Genomic DNA, 20541 nt, shown 5'->3' with positions numbered 1-20541 from the left:
TCTGAATGATCCCCCTAGATTTCCAGGCTCCACTGGATGTAAAATACAAAACTTCAGATCCTAGCAGCTGGGCTTTCAAACAGATCAATTTTTAAAAACGAATGGGCCTTAGCCAATAAGAACTCTAACATTCCAGCTCATCAGAAGTACTTGTTCAGAAAAAGAAGCCTGGGAGTGAAGTGGAAACAAGGCCTTTGAAATGTAGCTTGGCCTAAACAGCACCACATTTTAGAAGTTTCCTCCCATTGCACATTCTTTTTGGTGGAGAGGCCAGTGAGCTGCAGGGTCTTCACCCAGTCTGAGCCCTCTTTGGCCCCAGGCTTCCCCTCCCCTCCCCTGCAGCTGAGGCCCAGCATCTGGGAGAACTTTGAAACTGCTCCCCATCCCCTTTGGCAGCGTGGGCCAAGCACCAAAACGCTCCAGTGAACACCAGCGCCATCATCCTTAACGCGAAACAGCTGCCTAGGCCTGGCGCATCCACCAGACGCCCCCACCCCTCCTTGCTCAGCTGTGAGTCACAAGAGCCCTTGGCTCGTGCAGAGCCAGCGAGAGGGGATGCACGCGAGAGGGGATTGGTTGATAGAGCCCAGCTGTTGATAAGGCATATTGCTAAATGTCTTACCTACTTTGGAAAAAGTGTCTGATTTCTGTGTGCGAGCCTGGGGGGAAGGGGGTCGAGAAGAAAAACAGGATTTATGAACTTGAGTTTGTTTTTAAAATGATTGTTTTAAAGTGAGTAGGAAAAAAAAAAACTGGAGTCACCATAGTAAAAGTTGTGTTCAACTGTTTAGAAAACCAGCAGGAAAACTGATGCAGTCTTTTTTTTTTCTAGAGGCCTGGGTTGAATTTGCTTTCTGGCCTCCTTATAATCATCCAAAGCCCAGACACTAATTCCTTTTGCATAAATAACTCGTATTTGCTCATTCCCAGAGGAAGTTGTCTGCATAAACAAACACCAGATAGAAGTTTAACCTGCCTAATCTTCCTTCGCCTCCTCTCTCAACAAGGACACAACTGGGCTTTCCAAAGTCCAGGCAAAGCCCCAGTTCTCCAAGCCAGGCCTAAACTGCACTTCTAGCTCAGTACTCTAAGGCCCTTTGGGCCACCAGCGGGCAGGAGTCCCAGAGAAAAATCAGACCTTCAGCTGCCACTGCAGCCATGTGATCCTCAGGGTGACTCACAGGCGGGCCACACCCCTTGAGGTCTCCCGCCAGGCCCTGCCACTAGCCAGTTAGCCAACACTGGGATGCATCTTATTACTAGGGAACAGCTAACTAATGCCCTTGACAGTCCAAATAACATTTTTTTTCAGCTGAAAGGACTTGCTATAAAATAAATACACATACAAGTAAATGTAGGCTCTTTGAGCCCTGCCAGCTGCCCACATCCTCTCCCCACCCTCTCCACCTGGGCGACTGCCTGACAAGACCATGAAGCTAGACACTTCTGTTTAAAAAAGAAAGCTGCTTTACACATTTCTTTTCCCAAAGATTTTATTGGGGGAAAACTACAAAACATTTACAGTACAATGTTTACAGTCACAATTTGTAGTGAACTGATTCCCCAAAATATATTACAACTCAAGTTGACTTATCTTGTTACATTCAAAAACCTACTTCTGTCAAAGTAGTCCAGAGAGTACATACATAGTGCTCCAACTGTACCTACATACAAACTAAGCTACTACTCATTCATCCGATGTCCAGGAAAGCTTGGGAGACATTCCTGCCTTTCTACACCAAAAAAAAAAAAAAAAAAAAAATACAAGTTTTGGAATTTTCTGTAATTAAACAAGGCATATCATGTACTACATACCATTTCAGCACTAAGAGGTGGCCTCTTCACTTTATAGCTATATAAAAAAAGTGGTAAAAATCTTCTCCTTTTGTGCAGTTGAACCCATCCTACATTCAAATTCTCTCAAGCACTAATAAACAAAATACTTATTTGGTTGAGGAAGATTTAAGGCAAGTTTGGGCCCTTCTGAAGGCACTGTGAGACTACCCCCCCCATTATTGCTACATGTCTTTATACCCAAGAGTATGTCACAGTAGAACTGGTGGAATCAGCAAATACATTTTTTTTTGCTAGTTTATAAAGTTGGAATTAGAAAAGTATGCCACATGTAAGCCTGATTGCAAAGTATGTGGCCTTTCTTTTTTTTTCCTTTAAAGTTGGATAGGCTGCAACCATTTTACATTCTAAGAAAACTCATAAGATATTCCTCAAACTACTTCCACAGCATCAAGATAGATTTCTGTAAAGAAATCATGCAATCTTTCGAAATTTACGTAAACAAGGAAAGAAATTAATGAAATAAATATTACATACAATCTCTTAAATTAAGATTTTTTTACTCATTTACAATAAAATAACCAAGTGAAGTTACAAAAGGCATATATTACTGTGAAAAGAACATACACTCCACATTTTGCCGATTAATAATGGCAATCATAATTTAACATAATAAAAGAATATATATCTATTGCTTTTCATCATACTTGATAAATACAGTATGAACAAAATTTTCAATGTATACTTTTCACAAGATAATAAATAAGTTAAATAGTTTTTTTTTTTCATATTGAGTTGTGGTGCAGTGGTGCGAATCAACTCAAAACAGCTAAAAATTCAGCAGTTATTCCCCAACAATTACAAACTAAGCTCTGCCCAAGGCTTCCAGAGAGCAGACAAAAATGGTCCTAAACTAAACTTCCACTAAGTGGTGGTAATGAAACCAGTATGAAACTTTGGAATGCAAGGGTCTGTCCCCCTCCCCCAGACATATATCACTTTGTTAAAAACAAAAAGCAAGCAGACAAACAAACCCCTCCCCCAGAAAAACCTATGGGGCTGAGGGCTACTATCAAGGCATATTCTTGGCAGAATATTGAATTCTAAAAGCTTATAGTTTTAGCAAGGTGGTGGCTGGCTGGTTTGTTTACACTGGTCTGAGATAATTAAGAACTTCTTTCAAGATAGGAAGTTCCCACATCTGGACTCTAACTAATGCTTTTCAAGTGAAGAGCTGGAATGGTGGTTGATAGCTGCTGGTGCTGGGCTGATTTTTCCTAGAGTCCCAAATTCATTGGAGACCTAAAAAAGTTTTAAGTGTTTGGTTTTTTTTGTTCTTATTCGCATCACAACTGCCCTGTTGTGAATATTTTGTTCATCAATACAAAAAGTTCGTTGGCATTTTTTGCTCAACAAGAATGAAACTTTGTAATAATAATAATAAAAATAATAATAATAAACAAGGGAAAACCGAAAAGGGAGGGGGTCCCTCCCAGCACAGAGTTCGAGTCCAAGTGCTCGGTGGGGCCTGCAAGTCTTCCTGTGGCTTTGTCATCTCACCCCGGGCCCCCACCGGGGGAAGAGATGGCGAGGGCGCCTCCAACACCCCAGAACGGTCTTTCCCCTCCTCTTCTCACTGGCGCCCTCTTGCCTCAGTCGTCGGAGATGGAGAGGCGGCTGAAGATGGGCAGCCGGCGGCCCGGATCGAGGCTGGGGGACTCGGAGCCGCTGAGGCTGCCGGAGCTCAGGGAGCCGCTCAAGTAGCTGTCGCGGTCCGACAGCGAGTCCGGGGGGCTGGGGGGCGCGTCGAACACCGGGGAGTCGGACAGGCGGCGCGGCAGCTGGAAGCTGAAGGGCGGCGAGGGCGGCGCAGCCGCACTGGCAGGGAGGGGCGCGCTGGGCGGCGCCGGGGGTTGCGCGGGGGGCGCCAGGCCCTGCTGCTGGCTCCGGTAGTAGGCGGCGGCTGCGGCGGCGAAGTTGTGGGTCTGGATGGCCAGCGGCGTGATGAGGCTGCTCAGCTCCGGGCCGAAGGCGAAGGCATTGTTGGCACAGGAAGCCGAGCAGGCGGCGCACGGGGCTCCGGGCGCAAGCAGGTCCTCGGCGCCCCCGGTGCCATAGAGCAGCGCAGCTGCGGCTGCAGCCGCTGCCGAGGCGCAGCACGTCGGGGCGCCCGAGGGCGTGGAGGCCGCAGAGGCCGAGGAGCAGGAGGAGGCGGAGGAAGAGCAGGATGAGGCAGAAGAGCAGGAGGGCGGCGGAGGCGTGCGCGACGTAGGGCTGTCGAGCAGCAGGGGCGACTCAAGGCCCCCAGGGGGCTGGTGGTGGCCGGATGGGAAGCCAGAGAAGCTGAGGCTGTGGTGCAGCTTGGGCCGCGGCTCCCGCGGGAAGCCCAGGTGCAGCGCCTCGCGGGCACCGAAGGTGCGCAGGTCCCCTGAGGCGCCCCCTGAAGGCGCAGGCCTCCGCTCATCCGCGTTGTGGATGAAGTGGCAGCGCGGCCCATAGGGGCAGAAGCCGATGGTGTGGAAGGTGCGGCATAGCTCCGTTTTGTACTTGGGGTGCCGTGTCAGGCTGCGCAGCTCGTGGAAACCGTGCGCGAACTGGCACTTCTCCCCATACTTGCACGTGCCGCTCTCCTCGAAGGGTCGGCACAGCTCCGTCTTGTAGCGCGTGGAATTGATCTGTGAACCGCCGCCTCCCTTTTGCTGCTGCTGCAGGTGCAGGAGGTGCTGGCTGCGCTCGCCGTTCTCACTGAAGGAGCGGTCCCGGAATTTGTTCTCCTTGTTGAGCAGCGCCGCGCCGCCGCCTCCCCCCGACGGCTCCTTGAGGGGGCCGTAGGAGGCCGGGCCGCCCGCTGCCGTGTTGCCGCAGCTGCTGCCGTTAGGGGCGCCCGGGAACTTGGGCGAGCAGCTGCCCGGGCTGGGCGCGGGGTGGGCGAGCGTGTGCAGGTTGCTGGCCGAGTGCCGTCGGAGGAAGCCGGGCGTGAAGCTGGAGCTGGGGGCAGCGGCCACCGGCGTCCCCACGGCCTTCTTGTCCAGCATGTTGTTCAGATTGAGGTTGGCCAGGGATTTCTCCGTCTGCCAGGGGGGGAGCGGGGAAGGGGTGAAAATCGGAAGGGAAGAAGTGCTGGGGCTGCAGATTAATTAACTCCCAGCCTGGATTCCTCCCTCCATTCCCCCCCACCCTGCGGATTTCGACTTTGCTTACACCCATACTCGCGCAAAAGAAACCAAGTTCACGCTGCGAGGAACGAAGAGTGGAGGACGCCCACCTGGGCCGCGCTGGGTTTCGACATGTGATCCTCGGCTCTTGGGCCGCTGGGGTGGGGTGGGCGGCGCAAACACTGTCCGGGAAGCCCTGGGCAGCGTGGCCGCGGCCGGCTCCGGAGAATCTAAACAGCCACAGCCGCTCCCTTCTTCCCTTCCGCCCTCCTTGCGCCTTCTCCCCGCCCACAAGGCGCTAGCACACACTACTGCAAACTCCAGGATTTTTCCCAACCCGAAAAGTCAAGGTGGAAAAGGTCCTCCAAAAGCCGAGGTCGGAAAGCAAAGTCTGGGAACTTGAGGCTCTTCTGCCTGCCTTCCTCCCTCCCCGCTCCCCCGCGTACCTTGCACAAGAAGTCGATATCGTAGAAGGCCGACAGAAGTGTGGTCGACATGTTTCTGGGTCCTGTAATGGTCGGAGCTGCAGGCAGGGTGGTTGGGAGGAGCCCTCGGGGCGGCGCGGCCGAGCTCGAGCCACGACGAATAACGGGCGAGGGGCGGGGAGGGACCGAAAGTTTGCTGGGGTCCGAGAAGAGAGGGAGAAGGAAGCAGCGTGGACTGGGCAGAGGGTGCCCTGGAGTGCGGAGTGGGGGGAAAGGAAAAGAAGCAAAGAGCGCTCCTTGGCGCCCCGGGGTGCCCGGCCCGCCCCCCCGCGCGGAGCCGACGGCAGCTCGCGGACTGCTGGAACTCCGCGGCCCGCGAGCGCGCGCCCTATATAGAGCCCAGGCGTGCAGCAGCGGCGGGGCGGGCGCGCCGGGGGAGGGGACAGAACGATGACCCCGCCGGGGTCTCCAGGCAACGCCGCCCGCCGGCTGGCGGACGTCAAGCGCCTTCCTGGCCTCCTATTGGTCGCCGCCAATTTTTTTCCTCCGAGGGAGGGGGCGGGGAGGCCTCGGGGCGGGGCAGGCTGCCCGGGCGCCGGGGCGGCATGCAGAGCTCGGCCCAGTTGGGTTCTGCTGGGTGGCGGCGGGAAGATACTTCTCTCTCCGCCTCTGGGGTTTCAGTGTTGGAAAGCCCCAGCACGTTCAATGTGGCCGGGGTTCTGCAATTCTGGACGTGTTTTTCCCCGCCCGATCCTGTTAGGCTGACTCGCGCAGCTTTTATCTCGACCCTCGGTTTTGTACTGGGCGCGGGAATTGCAAAATGCAAGAATATTGCAACCGTCCGCCTGGCGTGGCGGGTTGGCAAAGGGTGCCCCGGACAAGGGGCAGGGGCTTTAGGCTTGAGTCCCTTAGGTGGCAGCTCGGGCCTGGCTGCACGTGGAGACTCTGTGGGGGTGGGGGCAGGAGCGGCCACGCGGGCGGCTGCCACGGCAGTCTAGCCCGGAGGAGTCCGGGCCCGTTTCTCCGCCCCTCTCCCCGCCCAAGCTCTGTAAACAGGGCTTGAGAGCCCGGGCCTGCTGGGCTGGGCTGAGTGTCTGAGGACAAGGCGCTGGCTTTGCTAATCACATCACAAGACCTTGAGCCTGGGCCAAAGGCGCGGAGTGGCGCGGGGCGTCCGGGGCGGGGGAGCCGACTCAGAGGACAGGAGAAAAGCCGGGACAGCAGTACAGGCATGGAAGCGACTTCCTCTACCCCTTCAGTCTGCGGGTCGGCTTGGTGTTTCCTAACCCTCTCGGGGATTGGGGTACAGCTGCCGGCCGAGGCTTCCTGCCCAGCTTAGCCTTGACCTGTCGCGCCTTCCAAGTCCTCACTCTCCCCGGCCGCGGGGGTCACAGTGCTCCGCCTTGGCTCTGTGCGGTCTGTAGAATTCCGCAGCGGCAGCTCCGCAGCCCAGGTGGGGGCACCCAGTGTTGCCTACCCGCAGCCCAAGAGCTTGCTCTGGGAAACGTGCTTTGCCAATCGGCCCCCGCTCCAGACCCGAGGCGGAGCGGACACCCCCACCTAGCGCCCAGCGAGGCTAAAGCCGCCAATAGCCCTTCTCTGCCGATCTGGAGTCTGGGCTAGGGCACTTCTCAGTACCAGCTGCCCCAAAGCTGGAGACTGGCCCATGAATTCACCCACTTAGGCCTGTTTTAGCTAAACGGTCCAGGACCTGCCAGGGAAGGAACCTTGACCCACAGCTCCTTCCTAAGTTGACCTTTCTAGTCTGCTTGTACTCTGTCCATTCTGCTGGTTAGTTATCCTGGGATGGAAGGCCTGTCACTCAAGGAACAGGAGTCCCATGTGCTTGTCCCACCTCTGTAATCCCCTACTGCTCAAGAAGCTGGAGTCCAGGCAGGACTGGGAGGACTTTAGAATCAGAAATGTAGGGTTGGAGTTCAGGCCTTGTCCCTGGTATCCATTGAATGGTCCATTGAATCACATAATCTCTTTGGTACTCAGGTTTCCTTACTTGTAAAACAAAGACAAAAAAGATAAAATTCTTTCTTTACTCATCCCTCACCTTTGTCAAAGTGCAAATGTGATATCTGTAAAGGTGTATAAAAGACTCAAAAGTACAAGCTATCTTACATATTAAAACAGATGGACAAAGCATGCCAATAGAAAAAGCCAGGCCTTGGCTACCACTAGATGGATGGAGGTCTATAGAAACATGAGTACAGAGCCAGGGGCCACCCAAATCTTGGACCCCAGAGCTCAGCACCAAGAGTAGGAAGTGACAATTGGCAGAGGTGACTTCTTCACTCTTTGCACCCATGCTGCACTGGCCTCCAGACAAGGGTGAGCTGCTTCTTTATTCTTTGTTGAAATGACCACAAGCATAAGAGTTTGAGAGCCTGAGAGTAGTCTTCAAGGTTTCTCTGGGAAATGATCGGGAACGTGTGGAGCAGCCAGTTAATTCCCTAGCTACTGATATCAGGTTAATGACAAGATTTCAGATACAAAACCAGTGGAAACATCTGTCCCTCCAGCCCTCCCAGACTGGCCATAGCCAGCCAAGATAAAAATCTGATAATTCCCAGTCAACAGTGGTGAGAACACCCACTGTGTAGACCTGGTAGGATTCTAGAGATAACATGTAAACATGTTCTGATACATGCTGTGGTACAGAGTACCTGCTAGTGTGAAATATTTTTACTATTACATAACTGCTTTTATTTCATTTCAAATAAGGAAAGGAGGAGTACTGTCCTCTGCCAACAAGCCAGGCTTTGTTGGGTCCCTCTCAGAATTATTCTCCCATGGTCATCACCAAATTACCCCAGCAATCCCTGACTTCAAACCAACAAGGCCTTAGAACAAAAAAGTATTAGGTTGGCAACTCTCCATCAGGTGTGGGCTACATAGATGCCTAACTAGGTAATTAATTCAGGATCACAAAAACCACATTTGGGGCTGAATGGCTGCGAAACCAACCAGGGAATTTCCTGTTCTCTTCAGGATGGAACTTTGGATATGGAATTGACTTCTTTACTCGTCTTCCTGCAGAGCCCTTTCTCCATGCTTCTAGCAGGGCTTTTTTAGGGTTGGATAGTTTTCTTTCTTTCTTTTCTTTTCCTTTTTTTTTTTTAAAAGAGAGTGAGAGAGGAGGGGAGAGAAAGAGAGAGAGAATTTTAATATTTATTTTTTAGTTATCGGCAGACACAACATCTTTGTTTTGTATGTGATGCTGAGGATCGAACCCGGGCCACACGCATGCCAGGCGAGCTCGCTACCGCTTGAGCCACATCCCCAGCACTGGTTGGATAGTTTTCTCTCAGAGAAACAAATTACACTTGAAAGTGCTGCTCTTCTGCCATAAGAAATGGCATATTGAACTCTTTCCTCTCTAACCTGTGCCTTTAGACCCTCAATAAAATTCTGTGACGACTCCCCTGAAAAGTATTTGTAAAAATTCACAGGCCCTAAAACTTTATATACTATGATTCAAACTAAGGTGGATGGGGCTGTGATCTCAAGATAACCGTGGGTAACACTTACTCTGAAAGTGTAAATTAAAAATGGCAAGCCCATCAAGATACAAGACCAGCAGCAAAATGTATGCAAGAGTGCCACCTGCTGGGTATCCGAGGAAGAGGACTGGGCTGGGCTTGGAAAGGCAGAAAAACCTTTAAGGTTTCTAGATTAAATCATTGAAATGGATAGTGTCTGCTGGCATCTTATATACTTTTTTCTTTTAAGAGAGAGAGAGAGAGAGAGAGAGAGAGAGAGAGAGAGAGAGAGAGAGAGAGAGAGAGAGAGAATGAGAATTTTTTAATATTTATTTTTTAGTTCTTGGTGGACACAACATCTTTGTTTGTATGTGGTGCTGAGGATCCAACCCGGGCCGCAAGCATGCCAGGTGAGCGTGCTACGGCTTGAGCCACATCCCCAGCCCTCTGCTGGTATCTTAAATGAGAATCTTGTTACTGCCACCAAGCACATGATGGTAAACAGTGCGAGCATAAAAATGGAAAAATCATTTGGTTTGGCTCTCCTTTCCCTGTGTTCCTTCTAACAACCAAACTACAGGTTTTCACAGGGTGGCAAAATCAGGTTCCCTAACATTAGCACATATTTTGGGGAGAGACAGAAGGGACTCTCTATGACTCTTTTAATAATTAGGATGGAATGTGTACCACTTCAGGACTTACACGTACAGATAATAAAAATAAATTATTTGCAGGAGGTCGATCCTTTCTTAATTCTCTCAGGATCCAACATTTGGAACATCTTTCTGCTTTGCTAAAATGGAATAAAATTTAGAAATCTGACCAAATGGGCTATTTTCCAACTAATCCACCCCTACATACAGTACTCTACCCCCCCCCCAAAAAAAAAGAAAAAACCAAAAGGAGTAGGGAGTTATTAGTATATTAGAACTCAATTCTATGTAGTCAATTCACATAGAGGGTGGCTATGGCTGGACATTAGCAGTCCTGGGGGACAGAAAAGGCTAATTCAGGCCTGCAGGTGGCCTGCACCTGGGGACAGAATAAATATTCAGTGTGGTAGCCTCACTTCCTACAGTAGCTGCAATAAACTAGGCTACCTTGAATGAGTGAACTGAAGAAAAATCTCCCCTGTAGGAAATGACAGAAACCTAGACTTACAGCCATGGGGGAGGTATGAAGGGAAAACAGTTGAATTTGTTTGACGTGTTTCTGCAAGCCCAGACTCACGGAAATGGGGCAGGCATGAAGGGAAAATAGTTGAATTCATGTTTGACATGTTTCTTGCAGATTTAGAGGAATACTGGGGATTGAACCTAGGGCCTTATGCGTGCTAGGCAAGCACTTTACACTGAGCTACATCCCCCAGCCCTTAAAAAAAAAGTTATTCTTTTATTTTTATTTTGAGATATAGGGTCTTGCTAAATTTCTGAGGCTGGCTTCAAACTTGCAATCCTCCTGCCTCTGCCTCCAGAGTGGCTGGGTGAGCACCAATGTACCCAGAGCCAAAAGCTGCTTCTGTTCTTAGGAGTTAGCTGACTGGCTTCTGCAGGAAGGATTGTGGCTCTGAGCACAAGGGGGCTTCTCCTTCCTTTCCTTCCAGAAAGGCCAGCAGCCTCAGGCCAGCTAATGTCCTTTCTTCCTGAATGCGCAGTCTGGTGAACTCCACTGTCTTCAAAAACTCAGCAGTGGGTGGAAGTTCTCTGAAGAGCTGAGAGAGGTGGTGGCGCTGCTCTGACATTGTCCTCTGCAGGTGACATAGCCTCTCAGAGCTAGAGGGAGGCCACCTAGACTTGCAAAGATGGAAGAGGTGTCTGCAGAGGTATTTCACAAAAGTTAGAGTCTCGGCCCAAAAGTTGACTTCTGCTTTTTCAAACAGGTAGTCTTCTTCCTCCTGTATCAAATGAAAACACCCAAAGTCAACCTTACGGGGAACGTTGATGAATCCCAGTCAGACCAAGCAGTGCCCTGCCAGATGCAAGAGGTGTGTCCCTTCTCCCACCCGACAGAGGGCCCACTCCCACCTGTCAACACCCACACCCTCACCACTTGCAGCCTTGAAGGTCACTGTCTATTTTCACTCCTTGTACTTCTCCACCACAGAGGAATTTTTTCCCCCAGACTTAACATGACCTTTGATAAAGATGTGTTTGTAGTTCAAAGCCAAGATATTTTGGGGGCCTGATGCTGAAAAGGAGACCTCCACAAGGGAGTAGGCCCTAGACCTTAAGGAACAGAAGAGGGAGGAAGGTACCTCTTAGCTGCAGACAAAAGGACAAGGAATTACGAAGCTCAAGACAGCAGCCTCTGAGTATGAGACCTGATTTCTAAAATGCTGCAGATTTTCAAGGTCATTTTATCACAAACACTTTATCACGGTCTCCACATTTCCCGTAAACAGGCTGCTTTTTGAACTCTTGGCCTGCTGTGGATGCCAAATTGGCCAGCAGAGTCAGACACTGGTGTCTGATGAATCTCCGTTCTTAGGATACTTTTGCTGAGTGGCTGGGTCCTCAGTTTCCCACCTGAATCTGCACCACGAAAGTTCCAGGGAACTTTCTTTAAGCAGCAAGTTCCCTGGAATGACCCCTAATTCTCTGGAAATGCTTCACCCCTAGATCTAACTGTGGGGAGCCCCACACTAACTCCAAGGCTGACTAATACTCTCAGCATCCAAGTAAATTCTTTCAAAGTTCCCTCATCAGTTCTCCTGAATGCTTGCCACTGGAATGTCAGGAGTGAGTGCGGGACTGTTCCCAGTGCCCCCAGCAGCACCAGCAGGCAATCTCCAGATCCATCCCTGCTCTGCATTCAGCATTCAGAAGCACACTTCAGCAGCCAGCTCACTAGGCCCATCGAGCCTCTTAGCGCCAGTGGGTTTAGGACACTCAGGCCCACCTCCTGGTGCCCTCGGTCCCCAGGATTACCTGGTGTGTGCTCTCCACACAGCTCACAAGGTCATCACCCTCTCCTAACAGCCATCCCAGAAGGATGGGAAGTCCAGGAACCAGCTGGTCCCACTGCTGAAGCAGGTCACACAGGACAGCCAAGGCCAAGGAGAGAGCTATGGAGGCATCCACCTGGCAGAAGGCAAATTCTGCAGAGATGGGAGGAGAGAGCAATGAATGAACTGTTCGGGGCCACCATGGGGAATCCTTCAGGACTCTGAGAACATGAAGGGTCTCAGACAAAATCCCTGCCATCAGCTGGGCAAGGGAGTGGGTAAATGTGAATCCCCTCCTGAGTCCTACTGTTTACACTGCTAGAATGAGCCATAGCTGTACCCTGGCATCTCATGCCCCTATTCCCATGTGGACAGAATTAGTTCCACCTGCAGAACTAGACATTTCTGTAAACAGATGGCTGTGTTCCAATAAAACTTGTTTATAGACATTGAAATATGAATTTCATGTGTGACAAAATATTATTCTTTTGATCTTTTTCAACCATTTAAAAACGTAAAAACCAGCCAGGTACAGTGATGCATGCTTATAATCCCACCTATTTGGGAAGTTGAGGCAGGAAGATAGCAAGTTCAAGGCCAGCACAAGCAACTTAACAAGACCCTGACTCAAAATAAAAATAAAAAGGGGGCTATAGCTCAGTGATGGTAGAGTACCTCTGGGGTCAATTCCTTGTACTGTAAAAAAAAAAAGAAGAAAAAAAGTAAAACCATATATAGCTCAGGGGCCATTCAAAATCAGGTTATGGGTTTGATTTCACTCATAGTTTGCTGCTGTCTTGGAGTGAATTTGTGTTTCAGACCCTTGACTTTCTGGTTTCCTGAGGGCGGGGTGCTGAAAGAGTAGAATGGGGTGTAGAAGGAGGAAGTGAGGTCCCTTGTGAAAACCATTGCTTACTTCACAGTTTGACCTCAGACAGTCCTAAATATGGAGTTGCAGGAGGCTGAATGTTGACACTTCCTCCAACTCTGTCTCTGCTGTCCCCCACTTGACAGTGGGCTCTGCAGATCCCTCCCACACCAATACCTGCCTTTCAGTCCAGACCTAAGCTCTTCCAGATCCACACTTCCAATCTTAGCACACAGTCCTGCCTCTGACCATCATCTGGCCTCCAACTAGACCTGCTCAGCACACAGGGAGAAAGCTGAGAGTTGGAGTAGAGAATAGATGAAGGCTTCCCCAGGGTACTGAACCAGGCTTACTGATGTGGCCCTACCATGGGCCTATGATGTGTCAGGCCCTGATCAAGTGCTTGATCTTCAATCCTTCCAACACCTATGATGTTTTGTTGGTACTGGAGATTGAACCCAGGGATGCTTGACCAGTGAATGCTAGCTACATCCCTACTCCTTTCTGAAACAAGGTCTTGCCCAGGCTGGCCTCGAACTTGGAATCCTCCTTTCTCAGCCTCCCAAGTAGCTGGGATTACAGGTGTGCACTATTGCACGTGTGTGTGTGTGTGTGTATGTGTGTGTGTGTATGTGTGTGTGTGAAAACAGAGAGAGAGAGAGAGAAAGAGAGAGAGGGAGGGAGGGAGGTATGGATATTGAAGCTAGGGCCTTGTGCATGCTAGTCAAGTGTTTACCACTGAGCCACATCACCAGCCCCCAACATCTATAAACTGGGTATTAACATCTTTGCTTCACAGATGAGAAAGCAGGGTTCAGACAGGGTAACCCACTTGTGCAGCCATAGAACGCCAAGTGGCTATAAAGAAATCAGAATGGATAACAAGTTTCCTGGAGCATGCAAAGCACAGACTTGGAGGATCCGCATCAACATTCCAGAGATGCAGGTTTTTATGGTGAGATAAACAGAGTGGGTGACCATCAGGCAGGCTCAGGACTACTTAGAATTCTGTCACAGAGCCGAGCCTAGATTCATGGAGGCAGCCCAAAGGATGGATCTCACTGTCCTCAGATCCCTTTAGTGGTCCTGTTCTCCACATTTCTTGCTCTGCAGCAATCCTTGGAAACAGGATTTCAACTGGGAAATAGGAAAACAAGAAGAAAAGGAGGGGGTGGGGAAGAGGGGCAAAAATGCATTTTGGCTGTAGGTTTGAGCCATGTGTTGGTCAGCCTTTTCCTACAATCTAATCTCCATTTTGATCTCTAGCTGATGGCCTGTGTAGTTTTCAACTGGTTGAGAATCTGCATGGAGAGGACCTCTTTCAGACCTCTAAAGAACTAAAACTAGGGTTCAACACAGAGTAGATACTCAAAACATACCTGCTTATGGCTCTGGATACAAGAAAATCTTTTCTTTTTCTTTTTTTGGCACTGGGGGTTGAACCCAGGGGCGCTTAACCACTGAGCCACAACTCCAGCCCCTTTTTTAAATATTTTATTTAGAGGCAGGATCTTGCTGAGCTACTTAGGGCCTCACTAAGTTGCCGAAGCTGGCTTTGAACTCATGATCCTCCTGCCTCAGCCTCCCAGGATGCTGGATTACAGGCATGCGCCATGGCGCTTGGCAGGAAATCTTTCCTTTATCCCACTTGATTTAGTTTCAGCACTGGCATGGAGACTGGCACAAAGAAGGCATTCAATAAATAGTAACTAGTATTATTCTTGATAATAAGAATGCTTTCCTCCTACTGGATCTTCACTTGCTTCTACTGCCCCATCCCTATTTAGCCAGGGAGGAAGTGCTGATATGGGCAGGTTGGGAGCAGGTGCAAGTATGTATTGTTGGCGGTGGTGCTGCGTGAATCCATCTCAAGGCACAAACTACCCCCACCTACCCTGCAGGAAGTCGAGGGGAGAGCTGCCCCACCCAGACACGATGAAGGTGTATTTGCCTTGATCACCTTTAGTCATAAAAAAAAAAAATAGCCGTCAGCTGGGGGCTGTATTTTGAAAAAAGTCCACAATATTGTGGAACCAGCAGTAGGTCAGCTGATTTTGAGATCTTCCAGAAAATTCTACCCTCTGACTCACTCCTCCTACGCTTTCCTCCGCACCCTCCCCCCTTAAGGCAAGGACTAAAAGCTCTTCAGGGAAAAAAAAAGTTTCACCCACCAGAAAAATCAGTGCCTGCAACTCAGGCGACATTCCCACTGGGTACAGAAGGAACACAAAACGGTGACCAGAAATGCCACCAGGAAGGCCAGGCTGCCACGCTAGCCCCTCTTGACAGGACAGACAGTGTTCTTCACATTTTGTCGTAAATCATGTGTAGGGAGGGCCAGGAGAAGGCAGCTGGGGTGATGGTGCTGAAGTGGATTAAAATTAGCCAAGCACAACCATACAAGAGGAGAGGGAATGAGGTGGGACTGGTTGGCTTGAGATCACCTGCTTGAAGGGCCAGGTGCATCCCACAAGCTTCCTTGTTTACAGCCTTGCCCAGGACTAAGACAGCTCAGTAGAATAGCCTAGACCTCTATTAGCAAGTGCCCTGAGAAGGGAGGCTGAGGAGGAGGGCGAGGGACTTTCACTTACACATGCACTCCCCCAGATAAACAAAACAAGCAGCCAAGCAACACGTGTGTTTCAAGAAGTGGTGGTACACTCCTGTAATCCTGACGGCTCCGGAGGCTGAGACAAGAGGATCACAAGTTTAGAGCCAGCCTCAGCAAAAGCAAGGCCCTAATCAACTCAGTGAGACTCTGTCTCTAAATAAAATACACACACAAAAAATGGCTTGGGATGTGGCTCAGTACCCCACCCCACCCTCCCACAAAAAAAAAAAAAAAACCTCAAAAAAAACAAAGAATTGGCTATGTGTCCAAAATAGCCAAAACAATCCAGGAAAAAAATGGAGGCTTCACACATTTCCTGATTTCAAAACTTACCACAAAGCTTTGGGAATCAAGAAAGTATAGTGTTGTTTTTGTTTTGTTTTGTTTCAGTGTGGCGCTGGGAATCAAACCCAGGGTCTTTAGCATTCTAAGCATGCTCTTTACCAGCACCCCAGCTTGACAGTGTGGCATCGGCAGGAGGATGCACAGTACAGATGAATAGAATGGAGAGGACAGACATGTAATGTAGATCAACGGAACAGAGAGTCCCGAAGCAAATTCACATTTACAAATAATGTTTTGGTTTTTTTTTTTTTTAATTACTGGGGATTTAAAGTGGGCTCAGTTGGTAGAGTGCTTGCCTTGCATGAACAAGGCCCTGGGTTCAATCCTCAGCACTACAAAAAAAGGAAAAAAGGATTAAACCAGGGGTACTCTAGCACTGAGCTACACCCCCCCAGCCCTTTGTAAAGTTTTTATTTTGATTCGGGGTCTTGCTAAGTTGCCCAGGTTGGCCTCAAACTTGCAATCTTCCTGTTTCAACCTATCGGCTTGGTCAACTGATTTCTGACAAGGGTGCCAAAATAAGTGAATTAGGGGAGATCACTTTTTTTAACCAGTGGTGCTAGGACACTGGATATGTACAAAAAATGAAGCTAGCCTGGTGCATCGGCGCACACCTGTAATCCCGGCGACTCAGGAGGCTGAGGCAGGAGGAGTGCAACTGACCTACAGTCCTCCTAGCAAGTCGTCAGTCTCAAAAAATAAAAAGGACAGGAGCACCTCGGGGACAGAGCTCTTGCCCAGTGTGTGTGAGGTCCTGTGTTCAAGCCCCAGTACTGCAGGGGGAAGAAAGAACATCTGATTCTAAGGACATGTGGAGATGCTCTCAGACTAAGGCCATTGGTCAGGTCTCCTTCCCAATCCTTCCCAAGGGAGGTCAAGTCAGCACAGTCAATGGTGAGAGAGTGGTGATGGGCTGAATCCTCTCTGCCTCCAGCTCTGGAGAATCCCAATTTAGTGGAAAATCCCTCAGCTTCAGGGTCTGGCCAGGGAGTAGGGTGGCCCTGCCAGCACCATGCACCCATCAGTCCAAGCTTTTATCTACCCACAGTATTTACTGGTCACCTGATGTGTGGGGATACTGTGACAAACAGAAAGAAAATCCTGGTCCCTTTCCTCAGAGAGTGAACAATTTAGTCAGAGGCATGCTGACACATAGGAAGCGTCAGGAAACAGTTCAAGATGGTGCGTGACAGAGACTAATTATACCATTAGGAGTGGTAATGAAAGGACAGAAAAGGAAACAAAAATGAAAACAAACTCAAGAAGTGGGAGAGGGAGGAGGCAGTGCTTCATGGAGGGGCCTGGCAGGGTACTGGAGGCCCAGCACAGCTGGGACAAAAGTGAGGAGCCCAGAGGTCCCGCAGCAAGGACACTGGATCTGCACATGGAGAGGAATATTTGTGGGGCGGGGGTGCAGGCTGGGGGAGCCGACAGGCTGGGGCAGGCCCGGAGGCAATGGGGGATCAAATCTGAGCATCACTCTGCCTGCTTCTTCCTCAGCAGAGCATCTTCGGGTTTCAGCGGGTCCTTTCCAGATGACCCCGTAATTTCTAGTCTACTCCACAGGCTTTCTCACTTCACCTGGGCAGGGCACGAACTTGCATTTTAATTAGCCATGGAGAACAAGCCTCTATTAGTTCCCCCTCCTAGGGATGTGGAAGCCCTTCTGTCCCCACCTCCCCTGCCCTTCACCCTTGAAGCCCAGGGTTGTCTGCTGGGGTCCTCAGGGCTAGGGTCCAGAGCTGGATTCCCAGGCAGCCCACCAGGGAATGCACTTCATGTCTGTACCATGAAACGCCCATCGCAACCTCAAAAAGAGCTCCCAGATGACCCATCCCAGAGACAAATGGCCCAGAAGAAGTTTGGTATCCTCAGTGGAGAAGGGTGGCCCCTCAGGCTTCCAAGAACTCAGCAGAAAGTTGGGGTGGGGGACTGTGTGGGTGGGGGATGGGTATTGGTCTTTGTTCTTTATCTGAATATTTAAAAAATGTCATCAGAGAATGTCTGTGCCAGTCAGAGGTCTCAAGGGCAGCCCCAGTCTCAGCATGCAGTGGGCCAAGTGCCCGGGTGTGCTGTCCGAGGACTAGGCTCACCCACTTGATGCTGAAGTCTGTCCCTGGACGACAGCAGACTCTCTCCCACTTCCCTCCTGGCTATGGTGCTAAGTGCCCAGGGGAACGCAAGACTGGCACAGGTAGACCCTCTTCCTCCTTCTTTTTGGATTTTAAGCACTGAAATCCACTATTTAAAATAAAGGGCATGAAGAGGCAGAACCCAACCAAACACAGGGTTTCTCAGACCCCAAGGGACCCATCAGAAGCACTCGGACAGGGGCACAATAGAATTGTTTGCTCTTCATACAAGTTTGGAACAGTTCATATGTTTGACTGTTTTCAAAATTAGAAAATTTCTTATAAAAATCCACATTTATATTATTTTTTTCTTTCAGTTCTGGGTTCAGAATTGAACCCAGGACCATCCTAGGCAAATGCTCTGCCACTGAGCTACACCTCCAGCCTTCAGCACCTTTTCAAATTTCAGAATGTTAGTCTAGTGTCCCTAGGTCTGTGCAGAGCAGAGCAGTGGCCGTGCCCTACAGCAGGTAGATGCACATTCAGTCTGGGAGGCCTACTGTTTGCCACCTCATTATACGCAGGTTTGTTCCCTTGGACTTACGAGTTTGTGACCCCTACTCCAGGGTACTGAGGAAGGCAGTCTGCTCTGTACCAGCCCCTTATCTTGACAGAGGAGAACACTGAGACCCTCACCAGGTCCTCCCTGCCAGCCCCTGGCCTCTCCCTCCAACTTTCTGGACTGGTTTATAGTCATCTCACCGCACCCCACCCTACCCCCGTCCAGCACCATAACAGCCCCTTCATTAAAGTCTCTTGCGGTGAGCAGCCTAGCAGGCGGGTGGATGAAACTCAGCATTCCCCAGGAAGGGGAGGCCAGGCCTTCACCTGGGCCAGATATGGAGAAGCTCATCTCTTTGCCTTCCTTTTCTTGGAAGGTGTCCTGTAGCTCACCCATCCCCAACAGCCCTCTGGGTAGAGAGGTGAGGTACAGCCACTTCTGCCAAACAGCTTGCTACAGAGCCCTTTTTGCGCAGAGGTGGGAATGTGTTTCCCAATCTGAGGGAGGAGATTAAAAACACTATCATTTGAAACTTTAAAAATATTTTGGAAAAAAAACCCTTTCAACTATTAGAAAATTTGCTTTTTCTTCATTTTCTTAGTTATTTTCAAATGGAACAAATGGCCTAGGTTCTGGAAAGTTCCTGTAGGCCTAGCTCCCAAAGGATGAGATTCCCCACAGATGTGGTTATATGCCATAAAATCTGTGCCTGTCTGATGTCAACATTTTTCCTGATTATGAAACCAGAACTACCCTAGAAATCCTTTGTTTTCATTTTAAAGACAAGATCATTTAAATTTTTTAAGTTAAAATAACTATAATTCAAAAAATGTGGGTCTACCTCAAATCACTGAGTAAGTAAATATATTTTTTTTCTAACTGATTTCAAAATGGATACAGTCAATATGAATGAAAACAAATATACACTTCATAGAAGCTAAAAGTGTGCACTTCTTATCCCATAGGGCAATATTTCATGGAAAAGGGACTGATAAATTAAATTACAGCTGGTTAATAGTACGCTTGGCTAAAAGCTTATAAAAATACTTCGATTTTTTTCACTTCCAACCACACTGAGGAGCAATGAATGGATTTAAACAACAATCATCCTCAAGTGACATTGCCTGCTAAAAAGCCCAGGTCCTCCCAGGGCTCACTGCCTGCGCAGCTCACCAGCTTTGAGCCCTTCGGGGTACTTCACCCCCCAGTTCTGGGTGCACTCATTGCCTGGAACACCAAGCACAGAGCTCTAGGAGGGGCTTCCCAGATCCCCCAACACACTGGAGGGACACGGAGGGTGTTGGGAACAGAGGGTCCTAAAGTATAACTGAAAACCAGAAATTTTAATTAGAAACATTCAGGAAGATAATTTTTCTCTCCTGAGGACTTTACCATTACCATCTCCCAGCCTTATATAGAATCCAGAAAGTTCCCTTATAAGTACCACCAGGATTTTATAGCTTTAAATAGAATAAACACACTCCACGAGTAAACCAAGGTACAGTCATGGGTCCCTTAATAAAATGGACATCTTCTCAGAAACCAATCTCTAGGCAATTCTGTTGCTGTGCAAAATTCATAATGTATTCACAAAAACTAAGATAGCTACAATATCACTAGGTGATATAATCTAAGAGCCACTGTCAGCTGTCACTGTCTGAAACACTGTTATGTGTTTTGTCACAAAGTGATTTTTTTAAGATGTATAAACAGTGCTCAAAATGTTAAGTGCCTACATTCTCAAAGTTTCTGGGAATTTCTCTTCTCTTTTTGTGCTGGGGACTGAACCTGTGGCCTTGTACATGCTAGGCAAGCAATTTTACCACTGAGGTAAGAAATTTTCTATCTTTATTCCCAGGCCTGTCAAGGCCTTCCTATCTGTCCCCTGTGACCAACATTCCCCAGTAACTGCTCTGAAATTATAGTCACTTCCCAAAGGCCTGGGAAACCACCTGTGGATATGGCCCAAGGCTGCTGAAAGTGGGGGCTAGGGTGAGGGAAGGGAGTGTGGGGAATACAACCCCCCCCACCCCCAGCTTTTGGGGCAGTCCTGGGAATTTAACCAGGTCTCATAAAATTGCTGAGCCTGGCCTCGAATTTATAATCCTCCTGCCCCAGCCTCCTGAGTCACTGGAATTATTGGTGGACCCACCACACCTAGCCAAAAACCTCTCTCTCTTTCAAGAACAAGCCATGGAAGAGAGAACAGAGGCTGGAGGGCAGCCAGACTGGGTTTTCAGCCCGTTGAACAGGGGGGAAAGAACAAACTGCTGC

General features: G+C 49.3%; 2 protein-coding genes across 4 annotated transcripts in view; both read right to left on the bottom strand.

The window, feature by feature from the left end:
- Positions 1-1475: 1475 nt before the first annotated feature.
- On the bottom strand, positions 1476-5764 carry Zfp36l2 (ZFP36 like 2 zinc finger CCCH-type). 2 transcript variants are annotated; one of them, XM_005324524.3, is made up of 2 exons: positions 5396-5764; positions 1476-4865 (listed from the first exon to the last, which is right to left on the bottom strand). In XM_005324524.3, the coding sequence occupies exons 1-2, from the start codon at positions 5444-5446 to the stop codon at positions 3447-3449; spliced, it is 1470 nt and encodes a 489-aa protein (XP_005324581.1). In that variant the 5' UTR covers positions 5447-5764; the 3' UTR covers positions 1476-3446. The 2 variants fall into 2 exon arrangements, with proteins under 2 accessions (XP_005324581.1, XP_040126973.1); XM_040271039.2 differs by lacking the exon at positions 5396-5764 and adding an exon at positions 4996-5389.
- Positions 5765-8536: 2772 nt separating this feature from the next.
- Thada (THADA armadillo repeat containing) overlaps positions 8537-20541 on the bottom strand; it is a 314607-nt gene continuing 302602 nt past the window's right edge. The window contains exons 37-38 of one of the 2 annotated variants that reach the window (XM_013358268.4): positions 11793-11962; positions 8537-10759 (exon numbers count right to left, since the gene is read on the bottom strand). In XM_013358268.4, coding sequence (XP_013213722.3) covers positions 10397-10759; positions 11793-11962 — 533 coding nt within the window. In that variant the 3' untranslated portion in view covers positions 8537-10396. Of the gene's footprint in view, positions 10760-11792; positions 11963-20541 lie in introns of those variants that run through there. The other variant, XR_013429010.1, reaches the window with a different exon arrangement.

Source organism: Ictidomys tridecemlineatus, chromosome 12 (genome assembly GCF_052094955.1).
Source record: "Ictidomys tridecemlineatus isolate mIctTri1 chromosome 12, mIctTri1.hap1, whole genome shotgun sequence".
NCBI lineage: Eukaryota > Metazoa > Chordata > Mammalia > Rodentia > Sciuridae > Ictidomys > Ictidomys tridecemlineatus.
The sequence above is the reverse complement of the archived record's forward strand: the minus strand, read 5'-3'. Positions and strand labels throughout refer to the sequence as shown.